Source organism: Ailuropoda melanoleuca, chromosome 6, assembly GCF_002007445.2.
Source record: "Ailuropoda melanoleuca isolate Jingjing chromosome 6, ASM200744v2, whole genome shotgun sequence".
NCBI lineage: Eukaryota > Metazoa > Chordata > Mammalia > Carnivora > Ursidae > Ailuropoda > Ailuropoda melanoleuca.
In genome coordinates, this window is record NC_048223.1 from 16,237,307 (window position 1) to 16,257,262 (window position 19,956).

Consider the following 19,956-nt stretch of genomic DNA (forward strand, 5'->3'; position numbering starts at 1 on the left):
AGGCCACACAGCTAGTAAACGTGGAATTGGAACTCAAATGCAGATCTGTTTGGCTCCAAAGCCCCTCATAGCTCATCACTAACTAGTATAAATTGGAATGTAGTATCTATTAATCCAGAGCCAAGTCACAGTTGACCTTGCTAAAATTTTGTTTTACTTGGGTTATTTTTAAGTTTGTTTGTTTGTCTTATACAAAACTGATAGGAATCCTTTTGCAAAAAAGAAAAACCACCTTTGTCATTTTTCCTCCAGGTTTGCATACTGAATTTACTCTAAATATGGTTTGTTAAATAGTATCCATGTCTCAACCTCCCAAAACCAGAACCTTATAAAGTCAGCACCCAGAGGGTGCCTCCTCCTGGTCTTTTCGCCCTCAACTCTGTTGAGCACCCCAGTAACCAAATTCAGCGGTTGCCCCCAGGTCTTATCATTGCTTTTCTTCTGGGCATTTCCTCTTCCCCAAGGCTCAGAGTACAATTACAACTGTCCTCCTCTCTTCATTACCACGTAGCTGTACGTTAGTGTGTTTCTTCCCCCAAAGTTCAGAGAACATTGTTAAAACCAAGAACGTCCTGCTTTCTGTCGTCATGAGTGGGGCAGGGAAATTTGTGATCCCTTAAAGTAGTCCTAGGCTGTCTGGGGTGCTCTGACCCTCATTTATGAGAGAGGAATCCTGCACTGACTTACACAGAGCAACAATTCTCAAACTTGAGCTCTAATCAGAATCTCTGGAGGCCCCACCCTCGGAGTTTGTGAGTTAGTGGATTTAGCAAAAGACCTATCATTTGCATTTCTAAGATCCCAGGTGATGAGGATGCTGCTGGTCAGGGGCCACAGTTTGAGAACCAATCCCCCAGAATCTTGGGGGTGGAATGCTAATAAGTCTTGGGCACTGAATCAGTAGTTTTAATTATGAAAGAACTAATGTTCAGGGAAATTGTCTGGAGAAATTAAGAAGGACGAATAAAACATCTAGAGAGCCAGAAAAAGAGTTGCTTCATAAAGTTTATAGTCCCACAAAGGATCATGTACAGGAATTTGGAATTTACATTCTTGGTGAAGATCTTAACTCCCCTCCACTAAGTGTAGTTCAAGGGACCTATTAGCCAGGCCGTTGGTTCCTTTTCTGACACAGATGAATGTTAGGATTACATCAATCACAATGACCCCTGAAAGGATTGGCAGACCACAAGCTGGCAATGGTCAGTGGGAATTTGGTCTCTGGTGGGTTGGACCCAGTTGGTTGACACTGAGGGTATGGCTATGCAGAGGGTACTGTCCAAACTCAATGTAATGCTCACACTGAGATTCCACAGTTTGATATTTTGTTGCATAACATCTAATATCCTCGTGGCATAAAATTGATGGCCCAGGGAAGTCAAATTTACACATTACAGCAGGCAACTCATTTCCCTTCTGCTTCTCACATGAAAAGCTTTCCCTAACTTTGCAGAATTACTGCAAGCAGAAGCCACATGAGTGATAAATGAGGTCATAAATAAATACCATCATCTCAACTACCATGGACTGCCTGAGAAGTCCCAGGAAGTGGTCTCTCCGTGCTGTCTGTTCTACATGGGCGTGTGGGATTCACATAGGGTGATCATGGGAGAGCAAGCCCTCAGTTCTCCAAGGAAAATAATTAGTTCTTGCCTTTTTCTTTGCTGTCTTTGTCAGGCAAGTAATCTCCTTAAATTCAGATCCTAGGAAAATCCTTCTGCTTTCTCTGGAGTCTTCCTTTTGTACCTTTAAATATCCTTTATGGTGGCCTGCCCTGGAGTCTGAGCCCTACGTCCTGGACCTGCCACCAATTCCTTGTGTCGTATTGGGCGGTTTGCTTAGCCTCTTGGTGATGTGGTGACCTCATCTATAAAAGGAAGGTTTTGTATTGATTAATCTCTAAATTTCCTCTAGTTTTAATAGTCTGTGATTCTTATTCATCTCTTTCTTCTCCTTGTCTCTGAAAGTAAGCCTCCCTTCCTGCATTCTCATCTCTCTTCGGGACAATCTCTATCCCCTTCCACTCTGCCCCCAGTTTCTTCTCACACCATCTGTTAGCATGAAATGTTTCCCTCATGCTAAGTCAGCGATATCATTCAGCCACAGATTGTGTTCCTACCCAGGTGCCCCACAGGAAAGCATCTCCTCATGTCTACTTAATTTCAGAGATAGTTTTTAAAAGATATATCTAGTGGCAATTAAAATGGGCCTGTGTTTATAAGCCCTGTTTCTCATATTGACAGTAATACAATACCTCTCTTGGCTCCACATGAGGAAGGGGAGAAGAACAAGAGATCTGGAACTGAATGAGAATTTGTAAGAACTGATGCGTCACTGCTGAAAGCAACTCTAGGTTATTGTCCTGGTCCCAACTCCTTAAGCCAGGCCGGTGTGGGGTGCTCAGCCCCCAGACTACCCCACCAGTTTCTCCTGGACCTGTTTCCCCCTACAGGGAGCCACATAAGCCAACAGAGTTGAAGGCAGACCCCTGGGACCTCTACTGCAGCACCCATTCTTGCTCGTTTCCAGCCAGCTTTCATTCCAATCCTTTTCACTCCCAACTCAGAACCACTGATCTACAAAAATCCAAGCTGAGCCCTATCTCCATGGTGTTTAAGGGCTCTCCCTACCATCTGGCCCTTGCCTTTCCCCTATAAATTTGTCTTGCTATACCTTCTTACTTATCAGTCCCCTAAGTGCCTTAAATAAAAATGTCCTATACTTGTCTCGGCCCTGGAGCATGAGACACTATAGCACATAAACTGTATTATCAATATGCCAAACAGCCAATTTGCTGAAGTGAAATTACCAAAAAAAAAATTTGATTCACCAAATAACACATAGCCCAAATGTTAATTCTTTGGTAAATATTTTTATTTACTGAAAAATAGGTTTTCAAACTATTCATAAAGGGTGCTGCAATTATTTTAAAACTTGTGAAGATTTCTGCTTTTTTTTTCCAATTAGGCTGCTTATGAAATTTAGTTACTGATTATCATAAACTTTTCTGAATATCAAAATTAGCCATAAGAAGACTAAATTCTCTTCTGTCTTCTCTGCTGAAGGTGAAAAAAAAATACGATACTAGCTCTTAAAGTACCCATTTTTTCCCCAGGCCAAAACACTAGGTAAATATATTTTTAAATGACAACAGTGATGACAGGGAGATGGGATTATGGGTGATTTTTAGTGTCACCTCCATGTTTTTCTATATTTTCTGGAAGGAGTATATATTGCCTCTAAAATCAGAAAAAAATTACAATCAATGTTAGTAAAAACATCATAATAAGGCCAGTTACTGACTCCAAAGAACTCATATTCATGTAGGGGAATATGACCATTAAGTATTATATAGATCAACTGCTGGAGAACTTTAGAATGTATAAGGAATTCTACTTTGGGAAGTGTGAGGACAAGGTTCTGGGGCAAGGTGTTTGCTGAGACTGTGCTCTCTGTCAGGTTTTTGAGAGAGCATTTTGTAGATGCTGCAGGCTCCCAGCCCCCACCCCACTGCTGGCAGAGAGGAAGGTTGGCTTGGGTAATCTGATTCTGATCTTTTTAATACCATTTTTGATTACAGAAGAGACTGTGGAGGGCTTGAGGCACTAATAAGGAATAAGTTCAGGAGGCATCACTGGAACTACCAAGAGGTTCTGACATTCTCCCAAAGCCTAGAATCTCCAGTTCAAGTCTCATGTGGGAAAGAGAATATTTTTATTTTGAATTAACCTGATAAAGTTTAGGGGGAGAAGAAACAGTAACTGCTTGGGTTACAAAATCATTCCTAGGAGTCTTGGTTTCAGATTCAAGGACAGAATGAGGCTGGTATGAATTCATTAACTTTGTTTTGGATGGAATGTGAGCCCTTGGGGCTTCTCTGTACAGGCGGGCAGTTCTGGGGAGGCCGTGAGCACGCAGAGTCATGTGCCTTACCCACCCTTCTTTGCCTTCTGCCCACGGGAAGCTGAGGTCAGCACATAGTCCCAAATCAGTTATTAGAAACAAGGGAGCAAAATTCCTCCAAACCTCTCTCTCCCCAGTGAGGATCAACCAAAAAAACCAGTATTAATAAATTTGCAGACAGAACTCCATTAGAATCAGAAAAGCTTGAAATGGGGAAGAAAACAAAAGCAATGTTGAGTCTGGCCAGATCGGTGTGGGAGACTGCTCTCTGGTGCTCCCAACCTCTGCTTAACTGCTTCGAGGAAGGGGAATTCATCCTTACATATCAGGTATCCTGATAATGTTAGGGTAACCTATGACTGCATTTGCCCCAGGCCATCCTAGTTTTTACCCATTGTCGTGATTTAATTATTAACACTGTCCCCTTTCGTTTTCAAAAGTGTGCCAGTTTAGACAATAGAGCTCATGGTCCCTTTGTGATAATAAATCACTTTCATAGCTAACATTTACTAAGTACCAATCACGTGCCAGGCATTCCCGAGCTTGGTGCTGTTGACATTAACAGCATCATCATTATTGCTGTCATCCTGAGGCCAAGATTACATACGCCTCCTAAGGGGCAAAGTCAAGATGCAACAACAGGCATTTGGATTCACATTCAGAATACTCAGCAGTTCCTCCCGTCCCCCTAAGCTACACTGCTTCTGGGCTTCCGTTTGACAAACTCAGAAAGGAAAAGATCCATATCCCTTTACAGATCTCCCAAATCCTCCTGCTGACTTTCTCCATAAGTGGTCAGTTGCAAGGAGGAGACTGATATCCTGGGGGCCTTATTATATTCCAGGTATCATGTTATGTGAGGCCAGAATCTCCCCCACTTGATAGATCAAGGACTAGGCTGTAAGAGCTCAACTGATTCATCCCGGATCATGCTGACAGCAAGTTGGGGAGCTAAGATTCACACCTGATGATCTGATTTCAGTATTTGCCTTCCTGTTATACCACATTGCCTACCACACTGCGTTCAATTTCTACAACCCTTTGCAGATGGGATAAAGTGGAGTAGCAATTCTCCGTAAATGCTATCAACGTAAGACTGCTAACCAAGCTCAGGAAGAAAGCAACCTTTTTCACAGGTTGATGAATTGACTCCTATATCTAAACGGTCTCTTTCTCCCAGCTCAGGAAGACCTGTGACATCCTTGTGCAAATAGACACCCCACTTGTGAGTATTTATCTGAAATACTCCTGGACCAAAGGGTCTGAGCGACTTGTAGTGTTTAGGCCTTATCCTTCCCTTGGCAAGGACCTGTTGTTCATATACCGATTAAGGATAACAATCAGATTTAAATAACCGATATGTATTCATTCATGTATTCATTCATTCAGTGAATAATGCATTTAATTCTAGAAGTAATCATTTAAAAGCTTACATACATTTATTCCCTCATCCAAATAATTATGTATGAATTTATTCCTTCATTTACTGGGCACTCATTGCATGCCAGACACTCTTCTAGACGCTAGGGCATCAGCTGTGAACAGAGGGGACAAAGCCTTGTTCTCATGGAGCTTATCTATTCCTACATAATATAATAACAGACAATAATAGTGCTATGAAGGAAAACCCAACAGGATAAGGAATAGAGAGTGGTAGGAGAGTCAGGGAGGGCCCCTTCTGAGCAGAGACCAGAATGATGTATGGGTACAGGCCATGTAAAGAAATCCAGAGAAGTGTTTCAGGCAGAGAGCAGAGGTACTGTTCTTGCATCGTACTGCCAGACCCTATGCTGACAACTTTGCATGCATTATCTCATTTAATCCTCCCAAAAGCCTGGAGGGGAAAGTTCCATTATTTCCTCAGCTTCTGTTAACCACCTGAACCTTGGAGTAACTTTTTTTTTTATTTTTTAAAATTTTTTATAATAATTTTTTATTATATTATGTTAGTCACCATACAGTACATCCCTAGTTTTTGATGTAAAGTTCCATGATTCATTACTTGCGTATAACACCCAGTGCACCATGCAATATGTGCTCTGCTTAATACCCATCGCCAGCCTATCCCATTCCCCCACCCCACTCCCCTCTGAAGCCCTCAGTTTGTTTCCCAGAGTCCATAGTCTCTCATGTGAACCTTGGAGTAACTTGCTTAAGTGCACACCATTTTTAAGTGCAGGAGCCATGAGTTAAACCCAGGCCCTCTGACTCCCAGACAACATGCCTGCAACTGCAACTACTGAGCAGTTGTGAGCTTTGGCCAGTCTGCAACACTTGCCTGCACTTTTTTTTTTTTTAAGTAGGTGCCATGCCCAGTGTGAACCCAGGGCAGGGCTTGAACTCACAACCCTGAGATCAAGACCTAAGCTGAGGTCGAGTTGGACTCAACCAACTGAGCCACCCAGGTGCCCCCGCCTGCACTTCTAATGCAAGATTGAGAGAATGACTGATCCCTAAGAAACATCTACAAAGCATGCATCATCCCTCTGGTTCTGCATCTGATTCTGGTCCTTTGTAATGCTTTTGATTACAGAGGAGACCCCGGAGGGTTTGAAGGACCAGTAACCAGCAAGTTAAGGATGCCCATGGGTCCACAAGGATGGGGAGTTTAAATCTTTGTGTCCCCAGATGCACCAGATATTGAACTGTGACAACTTCTAGAGGCTTCCCTCGGCTCTGGTCCAGGGCCCACATCTCCAGCTTCTCCTCCAGACATGCAAGAACTTCTTCCACATGACATCCTTATAAACCAAGCAACATTTTCCATCCCTCCACCCCATTATTTGTAGGGAATGGCTTCATTGTTTTTCTGTACATAAAGGCAATACAAGCCATTTTTAAAACTATTCAGAAATACACAAAAATAATAAAATCATCCTTCATCGCAACATTGAAAAATAGCTAGTAAACATTCTGGTGCATATTCTTCCAGATTTTTTCTATGTATGCACAAACATATAGTTCTTTTTTAAAATAACCATTTGGTCATTTACATATGCCTTTTGTTGCTTGCTTTTTTCTCAGAAAAATATATCATGAACATCTTTGAATGTTAATGCGTGTATTTCTACATCACCTGCTTTAAGGGCTACACAGTATTCCGTGATAGCGAAAATCATGTAAGGTGTCCTGTATGGTGGGTATTAAGACAGTTTCTGGTTTTCCACAATTATAAACAACACTTGAATATCTTCGTGCCCTCTGATACTGGTTTTTTTAGAATAAATTAATAACTGTGGAATATTCTGACACATTTTAAGGTCCTTGATACAAATTGCCGCATATGTGTATAGAAACGTGGTGGCAACTGCCACTGCTCTGTACAGCCCACAAAAGTAGTCTTTTTCCTGTGTCTTCTGTAACACCTCCCACTTTTAATCTCATTCCTTTTGAAGCCTCTAACAGCACAGGGGAAAAAAGGCCACTGCCCTGAACTGGATGTCACCCTCCACACACACACACACACACACACCATAGAGGCTCCCTAGCCCCAGCCCGAGCAGGGAGGACACAGAGGAGTGTGACCCCTCAGCTCCCTCATGGTCCTGGAGGCAGGGCCCCCACAGAATTTGTCCAGAGGCTACAGGTAGAATGAGGAAAGGGGACATTGCCCTGAGTCTCAGTGGGAGTTGCTCTCAGGCTGTGTCCTTTCTCTCCTTCATGGATCCCCTGCAGCTCCTGCCCTCCCATTTCTCATCCACACATTGAAGACTCCTAGCTCAGGCCTCTCCTCTGAGCCCCAGACTCATGTATTCAACCCTATCTGGATAGTAATTCCATTCAGATGACTCACAGACGTCTCAGACTCCACAGCTCCAACCAAGCTCGCCATCTCCTCTTGCTCTCCCTGCTCATCCCCTCCACCTGCCCCTCCTCTACTGTGTCCCACTCAAAGAATGTCACCTCCATCCTCCCAGATGGGGAGGCCCCAAACCTGGGAGCCTTCCCCTGTGCCACTCACTCTCTGTGCCCCACAGCCTTCCCATCAATCAATCACAAAGCCCCATCAATTCGGTGTGTTAAATATCTTTATTATCCACCCCCTTCTCTCTCTACATATTGACTTACCATCAAGTCAGACTTAGACGTACTGTCTAAGTCAATCAATGACTATAATTATCTCTCTGTGGGGATTGATAGGATGGGAGAGAAAAGAGGAGGAAGGAACATTTCCTAAGCATCAGTACTTGCCTGATGCCGAGAGGTGGTTGATACTCATTATGTACATAATAAACCAATGGAGTAGATAATATCAACATTTTACAGAAAAGGAAACTGAGGCTCGGATGTTAACCTGCCTGGTCCCACACCAGAGTCAGCATTCGGAGCCTCATGTGTGACTATATAGCAAAAATGAAGCTAGGGGACCAGTGGAGTGGCTCTTGCAGTGGTGGAGAGGGAACTCCTTCCAATGGTAAGCTCCTTGAGTGCAGAGTGAGTATGAATCACTTTGCATATCTGATAGGGTTTAGCACAGGGCCTGCTTCTGTCATTTATGAGAGGCAAAAGAGTGTAGCAGTTAAGGGAATGAACTGGACTGACTAGATTCACATCCCAGCTCTGCTGCTTCCTGGCTCTGGGACCTTGAGCAAGTTACCTAGCCTCTCTGTACTGGGCTAAATGCCTACCCTGGGCACTGGGCTGCTTGGAGAAGGCAGCTCTTTCTCTTTCTCCTGCCTGCCATGTAGTATGGTTGGGGGCTGAGGAGGGTGGCTTCTGAGCCAGCTCATTTGTGATGAGGAGGAGGCCTTACCAACATCATCAGAGGCAAAGGTGGATAATTAATACACTAGCAGTCGTTAAATCCCTCTCTGAAACTCTCTCCACTCCATCCCTTGCTAATGAAGTCAGAGAAAGGGTAAAGCCTGTAATTACACTTGAAGTAATTAGGACCCTGCTTAATAGAAACCTTAAGACAGGAAGCCCAAGCCAGTAGATCACCCATTGCTCCTGTCATTCTGAATCATTCTCCCCAGAGTGTTCCTTTTGTAAGCCTCCACTGGGGCAGGAAGGAGTGTACTGAATTTACATAAAATGTATGCACACACTCCGGTCACATGTTCTCTCCCCTGAATGGCTGACAAGGTCTCAGCATATACCTTTCTTAGTTCCTACAACTTTACCCATTAATGAAAGTCTAAATCAGTAGAATGGATTAATTTAAAAGCCCTTTTCTATAAATCTTTAAAATCTGATCATATCATACTAAAATTGTCTACATTCAAATTCTCACATTCTAGCTCAGTGCTTCTCAACTTTAATATGCATGCAAATCACCTGAAGATCTCATTGAAATTCAGATTCTGATTCAGTAGGTCTGGGGTGGGCCCTGGGATTCTGCATTTCTGACAAATTCCCAGGCCGTGCTGCTGCTGGTGCTGCTGGAGGGAGCCAGATAGGATACGTTAGAGAGGGCACCCCCAAGGACCAAAGGAAAAGTTATTCTACATCCCACAGGTGACCACTTTCCTCCTACACAGCAACTATTGAAAACTTCTAATATGAATCTTGAAAAATGAGTAAAATTTGCCAACTGAGGAGAGAGGGTGTGAGTCATCCTAGGCAGAAGGAATAGCGTAAGGAAAAGCATACTTCTTGAAGCCTTTTTTAAAGTACTCTTTAAAATATTTTTAAAGCTTCCCTTTATTATTTAGCATACAGGTGAAGCCAAAGATCTCAGGAGTTACTCTGTGTTCGGACGGGACTGTGGGTCCTTTACGTCAGCAGTGGGAGCAAGGCAGCCAGGAAATGGAGGGAGAGCAACAAGAGAAACCTCTTCTAGCATAATCTATATCTTAAGCACGTCTAATTTCTACCAGGTGTAGCGATATTGCCCAGAAGTCTTAGGGAGGGAAATGGACAGGTAGGGATTTCCCTAAAATTAGTCATCACTGAGGCATCATTGCATCCTTTCCTGGACTTTGAACCTGACCATGGCTAACTCAGTCTGTTAGTTCCCTGTGTTTACAGTTACAAATTATCACAAACATGGTGGCTTAAAATAACACATATTTATTCTGTCACAGTTCTAGGGGACAAAATTCTGAAATCAAGATGTCAGCAGGGCCATGCTCTGAAGGCTATGGGGGAAATCCATTCCTTGCCTCTCCCAACCTCCAGTGGCTGCCGGCATCCCTTAGCTTATGGCCACATCACTCCAAATGTCAGTGCCTTCAACTGTCTCTCTGCTCCATCTTCATGTTTTCTTCTCTTCTGAGTATGTGTTATCATTTTCCCCACCCCCTGATTCTCTCTTATTAGGACACTGTGATTGCATTTAGAGTCCACCCAAGTAATCCAGGATAATCTCCCCATTTTAAGATCCTTAACTTACTTACAACTGCAAATACTTTTTTGCCATATAAGGTAATATACAGAGGTTTTAGGGATTAAGGTATGAATATCTCTTGGGGGGGGGATCATTTTTTAGCCTACCGTAACCCAACATTGCTAAGGCTCCTAGTGTCAGAGTGCAAAGCCTCCAAGCGCCTAGTCTCTCCACATTGAAGGTCTTCTTTCTGTCTTCATACTCACCCTGCTCCTCCTACGCATTTACGCCCTTCTGACCTACAGGGCTCTCCACCTGGAGTATCATCCCTCCCCTCTTATTCAGTTCTCTTCCAGAAGCTTTCAGGTCAGTAGTAGTTTCGTCAGGGGCGCCTGGGTGGCGCAGTCGTTAAACGTCTGCCTTCGGCTCAGGGCGTGATCCTGGCATTATGGGATCGAGCCCCACATCAGGCTCCTCCGCTATGAGCCTGCTTCTTCCCCTCCCACTCCCCCTGCTGTGTTCCCTCTCTCGCTGGCTGTCTCTCTCTGTCACATAAATAAATAAAATCTTAAAAAAAAAAAAAAGAAGTAGTTTCTTCAGAAATGCCTTACCTGACCTCTTGGACCAGGCCAGTCTTCCTTCATGGCATGACTTTGCTTCTCCTTGCAGAGTTGGAATTTGACATGTGAATTATGTGGCTATTTCTGGGAGGGCAGTGCCCCTGCCTGCCTTGTGTCTTCACTTTATTTTCAATGCCCAGCATATAATATCCAATACATATTTATGCAATGAAGGAATGAATCCTGGCTTCAGTTTTTATAATGTATGTGTATTAGCTTGTTAGGGCTGCCATAAAAGAATACCACAGACTGGTGGCTTAAACAACAGATATTTATTTTATCATAATTCTGGAGACTGGAATTCCAAGATCAAGGTGACAGTAGGGCTTTTTGTGGTGAGGCCTCTTTTGCTGACTTGCAGACAGCTGGGCTATGTCCTTGCATAGCCATTTTTCTGTGTACATATGCAGAAAGAGAAAGCTCTCTGATGTAACCACCTCTTCTTATAAGGACACTAGTGCTATAGAATTGGGGGGCTACCCCTAAATGAGGGGGCTCCACCCTCATTTAACCTTAATTACCTCCTTAAAGTCCCTACCTCCAAATACAAGCACTTTGTGGTTTAAGGCTTGAACATATGAATTTGGGGAGGACACAGTTTAGTCCATAATGTTATGTGACCTTAGATAAACTCCTTGTTTACTCTAAGCCTTGCCTCTCTCCTTCCAATTGCTTGGGGGAAAGAAAGAGTGTTAATAGTTAAATGACAGCAAAGAGATAACGTATGTGAACCACTCAACACATTATCTGGCACAGATGAAAAGTTTGGTTGTTTTTCCCAGAAGCAGACAAGGACTGGAGAGCAAGTAAAGAATTTGGGAGGTGAAGGAAAAACCAAAAAGGGAGTGGAGAAGTGAGACGGGAAAGGTAAAGTGGCCAATAATCCAATACCATTTTGTTGAATGGTAAGGATTGCATTTATGACCCCACTGTAGGGTAGAAAAGAATCAAATTAGAGGATTTCTATCTTTAGGTCTAAAATGAGTCTCTGGTAGACAGCATATAGATGAGTCCTGTTTTTTATACATTCTGTCACCCTATGTCTTTTGATTGGTGTGTTTAGTCCATTTACATTCAAAATAATTATTGATAGATATGTACTTATTGCCATTTTATTACTTGTTTTATGGTTGTTTCTGAAGATTTACTCTGATCCTTATCTTTCTCTCTTTCATGTTTTGCTAATATTCTTTAGTGATATACTTGGATTTCTTTCTCTTTATTCTTCAAATATTTATTAGTGGTTTTTGCTATATGATTACCATTATGTTTGTACGTAACCTCTTCTGCAAATAGCAGTCTGTATTAGATTGATGGTCATTTAAGTTTGAACCCATTCTTTCTCCTCTCCTCCCCACATTTTAGATATATGTTATTATATTTTATATCTTTTTTTAATAAATTCCTTGACTGATTTGTTTTAAAGAAATACTCATTTTTATTGCTTTTGTGTTTCCTACCTTTATACTGTCTTTTTTTTTTTTCCTCCTTTCCATTCAAAGAGTCCTCTTTAATGTTTCTTGTAGGGCTGGTTTAGTGGTCATGAATTCCTTTAGTTTTTGTTTTTCTGGGAAACTCTTTATCTCTCCTTCTATTCTGAATGATAGTCTTAATGGATAGAGTATTCTTGGCTGCAGATTTTTCCCATTCAGCACTTTGAATATAGCATGCCACTCGCTGCTGGCTTGCAAAGTTTCTGTTGAAAAATATCCCACTAGCCTTACAAGTTCTTTGGTCTTGCTGCTTTAATTTTTTTTTTCTTTATCACTACATTTTGTAAATTTAATACAATTAAATTTGGTGTGGGTCTGCTTTTCTTGTGTTTCATAGGAGTTCTCTGTGCCTCTTGAATCTGGATATCTGTTTCTTCCCCAAGATTAAGGAAGTTTTCAGCTATTGTTTCTCCAAATAAATTTTCTGGCCCCTTTTCTCTATCTTTTCCTTCTGGGACTCCTATAGTATGAATGTTATTACATCTGATGGAATCACTGAGTTCTCTGAGTCTGTTCTCATTTTGTATAATTCTTTTCTCTCTCTTTTCTTTAGTCTGATTACTTTCCATTACTCTGTCTTCTAGGTCACTAATTCATTCCTCTGCTTCTTCCATCCTGTTGTTCATTCCATCAAGCATTTTTCTTATTTCGTTTATTGAGCCCTTTAATCTTCGCTATGTTATTCCTTATCTCTGTGTTAAAAGTCTCACTCATGTCTTCCACTCTTTTCTCAAGTCCAATGAGTAATCCTTATGATCATTGCTTTAAATTCTCTATCGGGCATGTTACTTAAATTAAAGGACTTCTAGCAAATGTATCCTCTTCCCAGGCAGAGCCGGCTGTTTTGGTTTTGTTTGTTTGTTTGTTTTGCCTCAAATATCCTCTGACAAGAGCTAAAGCTTTCCTGAGCCTGATGCAGTTGTGTCAGGAGCAAGAAAGCCTACATGAGAAGTGAGATTTGCAACAAATGGCCTTTTCTCTATAGATCACTGACCCAGCTGGCCATCCCCACCACTTTTGCCCAACAGTCCTAAGAATGGCAACATCATTGTTTGTTGATCTTTATTACAATGAAAAGCTTGAAACCCTAATTATTACTTATTCTTTGGAGCTGAGATGGAGGCCTGGGGGCTATAAAATGAGTTTGTTTGATTGCCTGCTTGATTAGCCAATTGTATACCCAAAGGCCCACTTATTAAGCAGGAATATTTCTGGGGAGATTGCATATCTTCCTAGCATTAGCAAAAGACAGGAGCTGGAACATAATAGCATTCTCTTCACACCCAACAAATGGGAATGTTGGCATTTCTAGATAAGAATGAGGAAAGAGAATGTGACCATCCAACTTCTTGTAAGTTAAGTCTCCCTTGGTCTTGCTTGAAGAATGAAAATGTGCATCTTGGAAGACACAGTCTATAAAGACAGTGTACCCATACCTGCACCTGGTAATCCAATGAACGGATTTTTACAATGCTGAAAGGATGATTGGGGTCACTTGGAGCCATAGGGGTAGGACACCAATGTGGATGAAACAATGACAATAAACAATAGTATTTCTGAGGCCAAATTTACTTGGGAAACAGGATATGTTGCCTTTCTTTAGTCAGATGTTGGCCTGGATGCTGCTTACCAGTGACCCTTGTTTTGTCATTGATTCATGTGTATTCCCTATTCCTCCTTGCTGAAAACCCCCTGGAGAGAAACCATAAACTCTTCCTCATGTCCCTTCACTCTTTGTTTCCTGTGTTTCCTCTGTGTTTTGGTTCATCTCAAGTTCAAGAATGATGTCTACATTTTTCTAGGAAATGATAGCTTTTCTAAAACCTGTGATAATCTGTGAATGGGGAGGGAGAGGAGATAATGACTCACTATAGGAGAAGAACCAGTTGAACCTTCTTAATGAGTAGGGTGGGAAATATGAGTAATTTAGATTCAGACGTAACTATCGGAAGGAATGCCAATTCCTTTGTCATCTGAAATTTTTTCATGTCATTTTATTGATAGCCAGCTCTGAATTTAAAAAAAAAAACAACTATGTTCTTAATCATTATGCTACACTGTCCTTAACCAAAGCCAGTGTCTTCAGTTTACTCCATTCTTGAGGTTTAACTTGATCATTTCTTTTCAGTCTTCTTCATGTTTACATATTGAGGGTTAAGCACACAAACATAAGATCCAGGGCTTAAAAGCAAACACATAGAATGAAAATCCAACAGTGAAAATTTTCTGAATCTGTTTCATGAGTTCACATACCAGTCAAATGTAACTAGAGATCAGTTTCTGGAGTCAGACCCATGTTCAAATCTCTGCCACTTCTTCTTAGCCCTGTGGCTTTGGAAAAGTTACTTAAACTCTCTGCGTCCTATTATTGTCATCTATTAAAGGAAATTAACAATACCAAATTTGTGGGGAAATAAAATTAGCAATAAAATGACACTAAAACAACTTTACTCAATTTCTCATTTCCTTCAGATTCTATTCTATCTCTCTACCTCATTGTATAGCCAAACTTATTGAAATAATGTGTTTGCTCTATTTCCTTCCCTCTTTCTCTCTTCTTCAACCTACTCCAATCTGCTTTCTGTCCCAAACCTGAATACATGCTCTTTGCTCCCCAAATTTAATGTCTTCTTCCAGTGTCCCTTATCTCAATGAATGGTACAACCATCTGATCCAATGATGCATTTATCATTTATCCTACCTCCCTCTCTCTTCATTTTTAATCCATTTCCAAATTCCTCCCTTGTCTCTCAATTTCCAAGACCTCCACCATCTCTTGCCTGGACTACAGCAAAAGATTCTGAAGTTGTTTACTCTCATTCACCCCACCACCTATATATTTATTGTTTCCACCACAGCCAATGCATCTCTCTTTTGTGATGAGTTATATTGGTTTATTTGACCATTTTGTTAATGCCTCTCTCTGCCACAGAATGTAAGTTCCATGAGGTCGGATATTGCCTCTGACTTTGCTTACCACTCTATTTTTAGTGCCTAGCACTGAGGCTGAAACAATGAAGGCTAAGTAAATATTTTGGGAATGTGTGCTCCTTAAATGGGAGTTCCCATTGCTGTCATTATCATTATCATTGTTGTTGTCATCATTATCATCATCAATCACCCCCTGATTTCTTACAGAAATACTCTTTCCTCTTCAGATCACAGCCAATTGAGCATCAGGATCTTTAAATCCACTTGGCCTAGAAAAGTTCTATGAACTTTTTGCATTTGGCACTAGCATAGTCATAGTATTTTCATTGCTCTAACACAGAGACAAAAAGATATAAGGATGTCAGAGAATGGGTTTGTCTCCCTGCTTTTTACAGTGATCTCCTTTTGTATTCTGTAAATCATATGTATATTGTTACCTGTTGCTACATAAAAAATTATTCTAAAACTTGACAGCTTAAAAAAAACAGCATTTATGATCTCACAAAATTGGGGGAGAGTGTGGCTGTGTCCTCTGGATCAGGGTCTCTCACAAGGCTGCTGTCAAGGTACAGTTATTTCAAGGCTCAGCTTGGGGGAGGACCTGACTCCAAGCACATTGTGGGCCTGTTGACAGTCTTCTGGTTCTCACTGGCTGTTGGCTGGAGACATCAATTCCTTGCCACCTGAGCTGTTCTATAGGGCTACTCACAACATTGCAAATTGCTCCCTTCAGCACAAGAGCTCTGAGAGAGAAGAATAAGAGATGATGATCAAGAATAAGAGATGAAGTCACGTTCATTTTGTAACCTAATCTCAGAAGGGATACTCCACTATTTTTGTGGTATTGTATTCATTAGAAGCAAGTTATTAGATACATCCCACACTCAAGGAGAGAGAATTGTACAATGGCATGAATATGACCATTGGGAGACATCTTAGCTAGAAGCTGTCTACTGCAAGGTATGATTTTGTTCTCCCTCAGCAAGAGCACAGCTGTCATTTGATTCTTTTAAGCCTTTTCTCCTTTGAGAATCATGGATTGCATATCCACCAGGGCCTCAATACCTTGCCATATAAAAAAAAGGGAAGGAAGAAGAGTGTGGGGCCAGTTCTGCTAAGAATAGCTCCCAATATAATAGCAACTTTAGTTGTCATTGCATGTTGTACATTGACACTGAATCATGAAGAGGACCCCAATTACTTCTTTTTGCTTGTCTGGGCATCAGTTTTCTAATGCCTGACTTTATAGCTTCCTAATGGGTACATTAAAAACAGAACTCTAGAGAGTATAGATACAGAAGGTTTATATTTAGATCTTGGGTTTCTTTTCCTCTCTTTAGCCCACCCCCACTTTGCACAGACATTTTAGTGCTAATTTGAGATCATTCTGAAACTTTATCTGTTTTATCATAATGTACATATCCAACATTTTCATCTAGTTTTGTTGTAAATGCTTCAGATTAAGTCATCTCCTAATTGACTTACTCTTCTATAATTTCTCTTGCCCTCACTGTCTTACATCACATGCCATAAGAAGAAAGAAGGGAATAACATGTATTTAGGAGAGTTTCATGGAGAAAAACCTTAGAAAATAAATAGACATATTTCAAGTAGAGTTGTGAATGCAGAATTTTGTAAAGAAAAAATTAAAAAGTAGACTTACAATCATTCAACTAGTATCTCCACCTTGTGTTTCCTTTTCTGCAGATTGTTTCCCAGAGAAAACTGTCCAAATCCTTGTTGAAGCACGGGAACACAGCAGGGAAATCCTCCATCACGGTAAGCCCTTCCTTAGCAGCCCTCTGTCCAGGTGCCCAGATAGAGCAGCTGGTCCAAACCTGGCAGTGGGAAGCAGACCCTCTGACTATTGGAAGTTGATGCCACAACTGTTTAGTTATCCACATTACTCCTTTCCTTCTTGTTCCTTTTCCCCTCTCTTTCCTTTTTGCCAAGACAATTTTGACCCTTCTACCCCTAGGAAAAACTGATAGAAAAAGGATTTGAAAGTGAGGCCATTCACTTCTCTAAGCACTTCTGCAGTTGATATGTACGTTTTAGCGGGGGACAAAGATGGAGTTGTCAAGAATAGTAAGAATATGGAATTGTCTAGGGTTTTCAAATCATCAAGCTACCTGTCCCCTCCTCTCATTTTTTTGAGAATTAAAAATCTGCTCTAATAGCAATCAGTCCAAGGTTAGGTTTGTTTCCTAAGGACCAGAGAGCTCAGCATTTAGCTCTCCTCTTTAATATACTAGTTTGGAGTTATGTTATTTTATTTAGTAGCCACTACCCACATGTGATTATTTAAACTTAAAATTATTCAAAATTAAATAAAAGAAAATATCCATACCTTACACTAGCCATATATCAAGTGTTCAATAGTTACATGTGGCTATGAATGTGGGGAGGGAAACAGAGATCCAGATTCAGGTGGCTCAAAAATCCCCAACAAATTCAACCCAATGAGGTCCATACCAAGACACATAGCAATTAAAATGACAAAACATAGTGATAAAGAAAGAATTTTAAAGATTGCAAGAGAAAAACCAGGCAGTTCCATACAAAGGAAACTCCATAAGGATATCAGCTGATTTTTCAGCAGAAACGTTGCAGGCAGTAGGGAGCAGCACAATATATTCAAAGTGCTGAAAGGGAAAAATTGGCAGCCAAGAATACAAGAATAGCCAACAAGGCTATCATTCAGAATAGGAGAAATAAAGAATTTGGCAGACAAACAAAAATTAAAAGAATTCATGACCACTAAACAGCCTTATGAGAAATGTTAAGGGGGACTCTGTGAGTAGAAAACAAATACCACAATAAAAGTAAGAAAAATAGGAAGCACAAAAGCAAAAAAATTAAGTTTATCTGTAAAAATAGGTCAAGAGAATCACAAAATAGAAGGACGTAAAATATGATGCTACATATCTAAAATATAAAGGGGACAGGAGTAAAGAATGAGTTCAAAATTAAGCAACCATCAGCTTAACATAGACTGCTATGTGAAGATGATGTTATATATAAACTGAATGGTAACCACAAATCAAAACACAGTAATAGTGGGGCACCTGGGTGGCTCCGTTGCTGGGTGTCTGCCTTCGGCTCAGGGCATGATCCCAGCATTCTGGGATCGAGCCCCACATTGGGCTCCTCTGCTGGGAGCCTGCTTCTTCCTCTCCCACTCCCCCTGCTTTTGTTCCCTCTCTCGCTGGCTGTCTCTCTCTCTGTCAAGTGATAAATAAAAAGTCTTAAAAAAAGAACAGTAATAGATATGCAAAAAATTAAGAGTAAGGAATCCAAATATTTTACTAAAGAAAGCCAACTAATCATGAGAGAATAGAAAAAGAGAAGAAAGGAACAGAGAGGAACTACAAAAACAACCATAAAACAAGTAAGAAAATGGCAATAAATACACACATATAAATAATTACTTTGAATGTAAATGGACTAAATGCTCCAATCAAAAGAAATAGGGTGATGGAGTAGATTTTTTTTAAAAAGACTCATCTATAGACTGCCTGTTAAGAAATTTATTTCAGATCTAAAGACAAATACAGACTGAAAGTGAAGGGATAGAGAAACATTTATCATTCAAATGGAAGTAAAATGAAAGCCAACATGACAATACGTATATTGGACAAAACAGACATTAAAACAAAGGCTATAATGAAACAAAGAAGGACACTATATAATCACAAACAGTAAAATCCAACAGGAATATATAAAAATTGTAAATATATATGCACCCAACATGGGAGCACCCGAATACATAAAGCAGTTAATAACAAACATAAAGGAAATAATCAGTAGTAATACAATAATAGTAGGGGATTTTAACACCCTACTGACATCAATGGATAGATCATCCAAACAGAAAATTAACAAGGAAACAGTGGCTTTGAATGACACACTGGACCAGATGGATCTAACAGACATATTCAGAACATTCCATACTAAAACAGCAGAATGTATGTTCTTTTCAGGTGCATATGGACCATACTTCAGAACAGATAACATATTAGGCCACAAAACAAGTCTCAACATATTCAGAAAGATGGACATCATACCATGCATCTTTTCTGATACTAGAAATCAATCACAAGAAAAAACACGGAAAGCACACCAATACGCAGAGGTTAAATAACATAATACTAAACAATGAATGGGCCAACCAAGAAATCAAAGACAAAATTTAAAAAAAATACATGGAGACAAATGAAAATGAAAGTACAATTGTCCAAGATCTGTGGGATACAGCAAAGGCTGTTCTACGAGGGAAGTTTATAGCAATATAGGCCCACCTCAAGAAACAAGAAAAGTCCCAAATAAACAACCTAACCTTATAACTAAAGGAACTAGAAAAAGAATAACAAACAAAACCCAAAAACAGTAAAAGGAAGGAAATTATAAAGATTAGAGCAGAAATAAGAGAAACTAAAAAAAAAAAAAAAAAATAGAACAGATCAATGAAACCAGGATCTGGTTCTTTCTAAAGATCCATAAAATTAATAAACTTTAAGCTAGACTTTTAGACTTATAAATAAAATGAGAAAGGGGAGAAATAGGAACTGACACCACAGAAATACACAAGACTGTAATGGAATATTTTGAAAAATTCTATACCAACAAATTGGACAAACTAGTAGAAATGGATAAATTCCTAAAACCATATAACCTCCCAAAGTTAAATCAGGAAGAAATAGAAAATTTGAACAGACCAATTACCAGCAATGAAATTGAA

At 40.4% G+C, this 19,956-nt stretch overlaps 1 protein-coding gene across 4 annotated transcripts in view; it reads left to right on the plus strand.

Moving 5' to 3' along the window:
- The window catches only part of CPNE4 (copine 4), a 461,864-nt gene that overhangs the window by 316,308 nt on the left and 125,600 nt on the right, over window positions 1–19,956 (plus strand). For all 4 annotated transcript variants that reach the window (XM_002922652.4, XM_034662003.1, XM_034662002.1 and 1 more), the window contains one exon: window positions 16,923–16,994. In XM_002922652.4, the coding sequence (XP_002922698.1) occupies window positions 16,923–16,994 (72 nt within the window). The remainder of the gene's footprint in view (window positions 1–16,922; window positions 16,995–19,956) is intronic.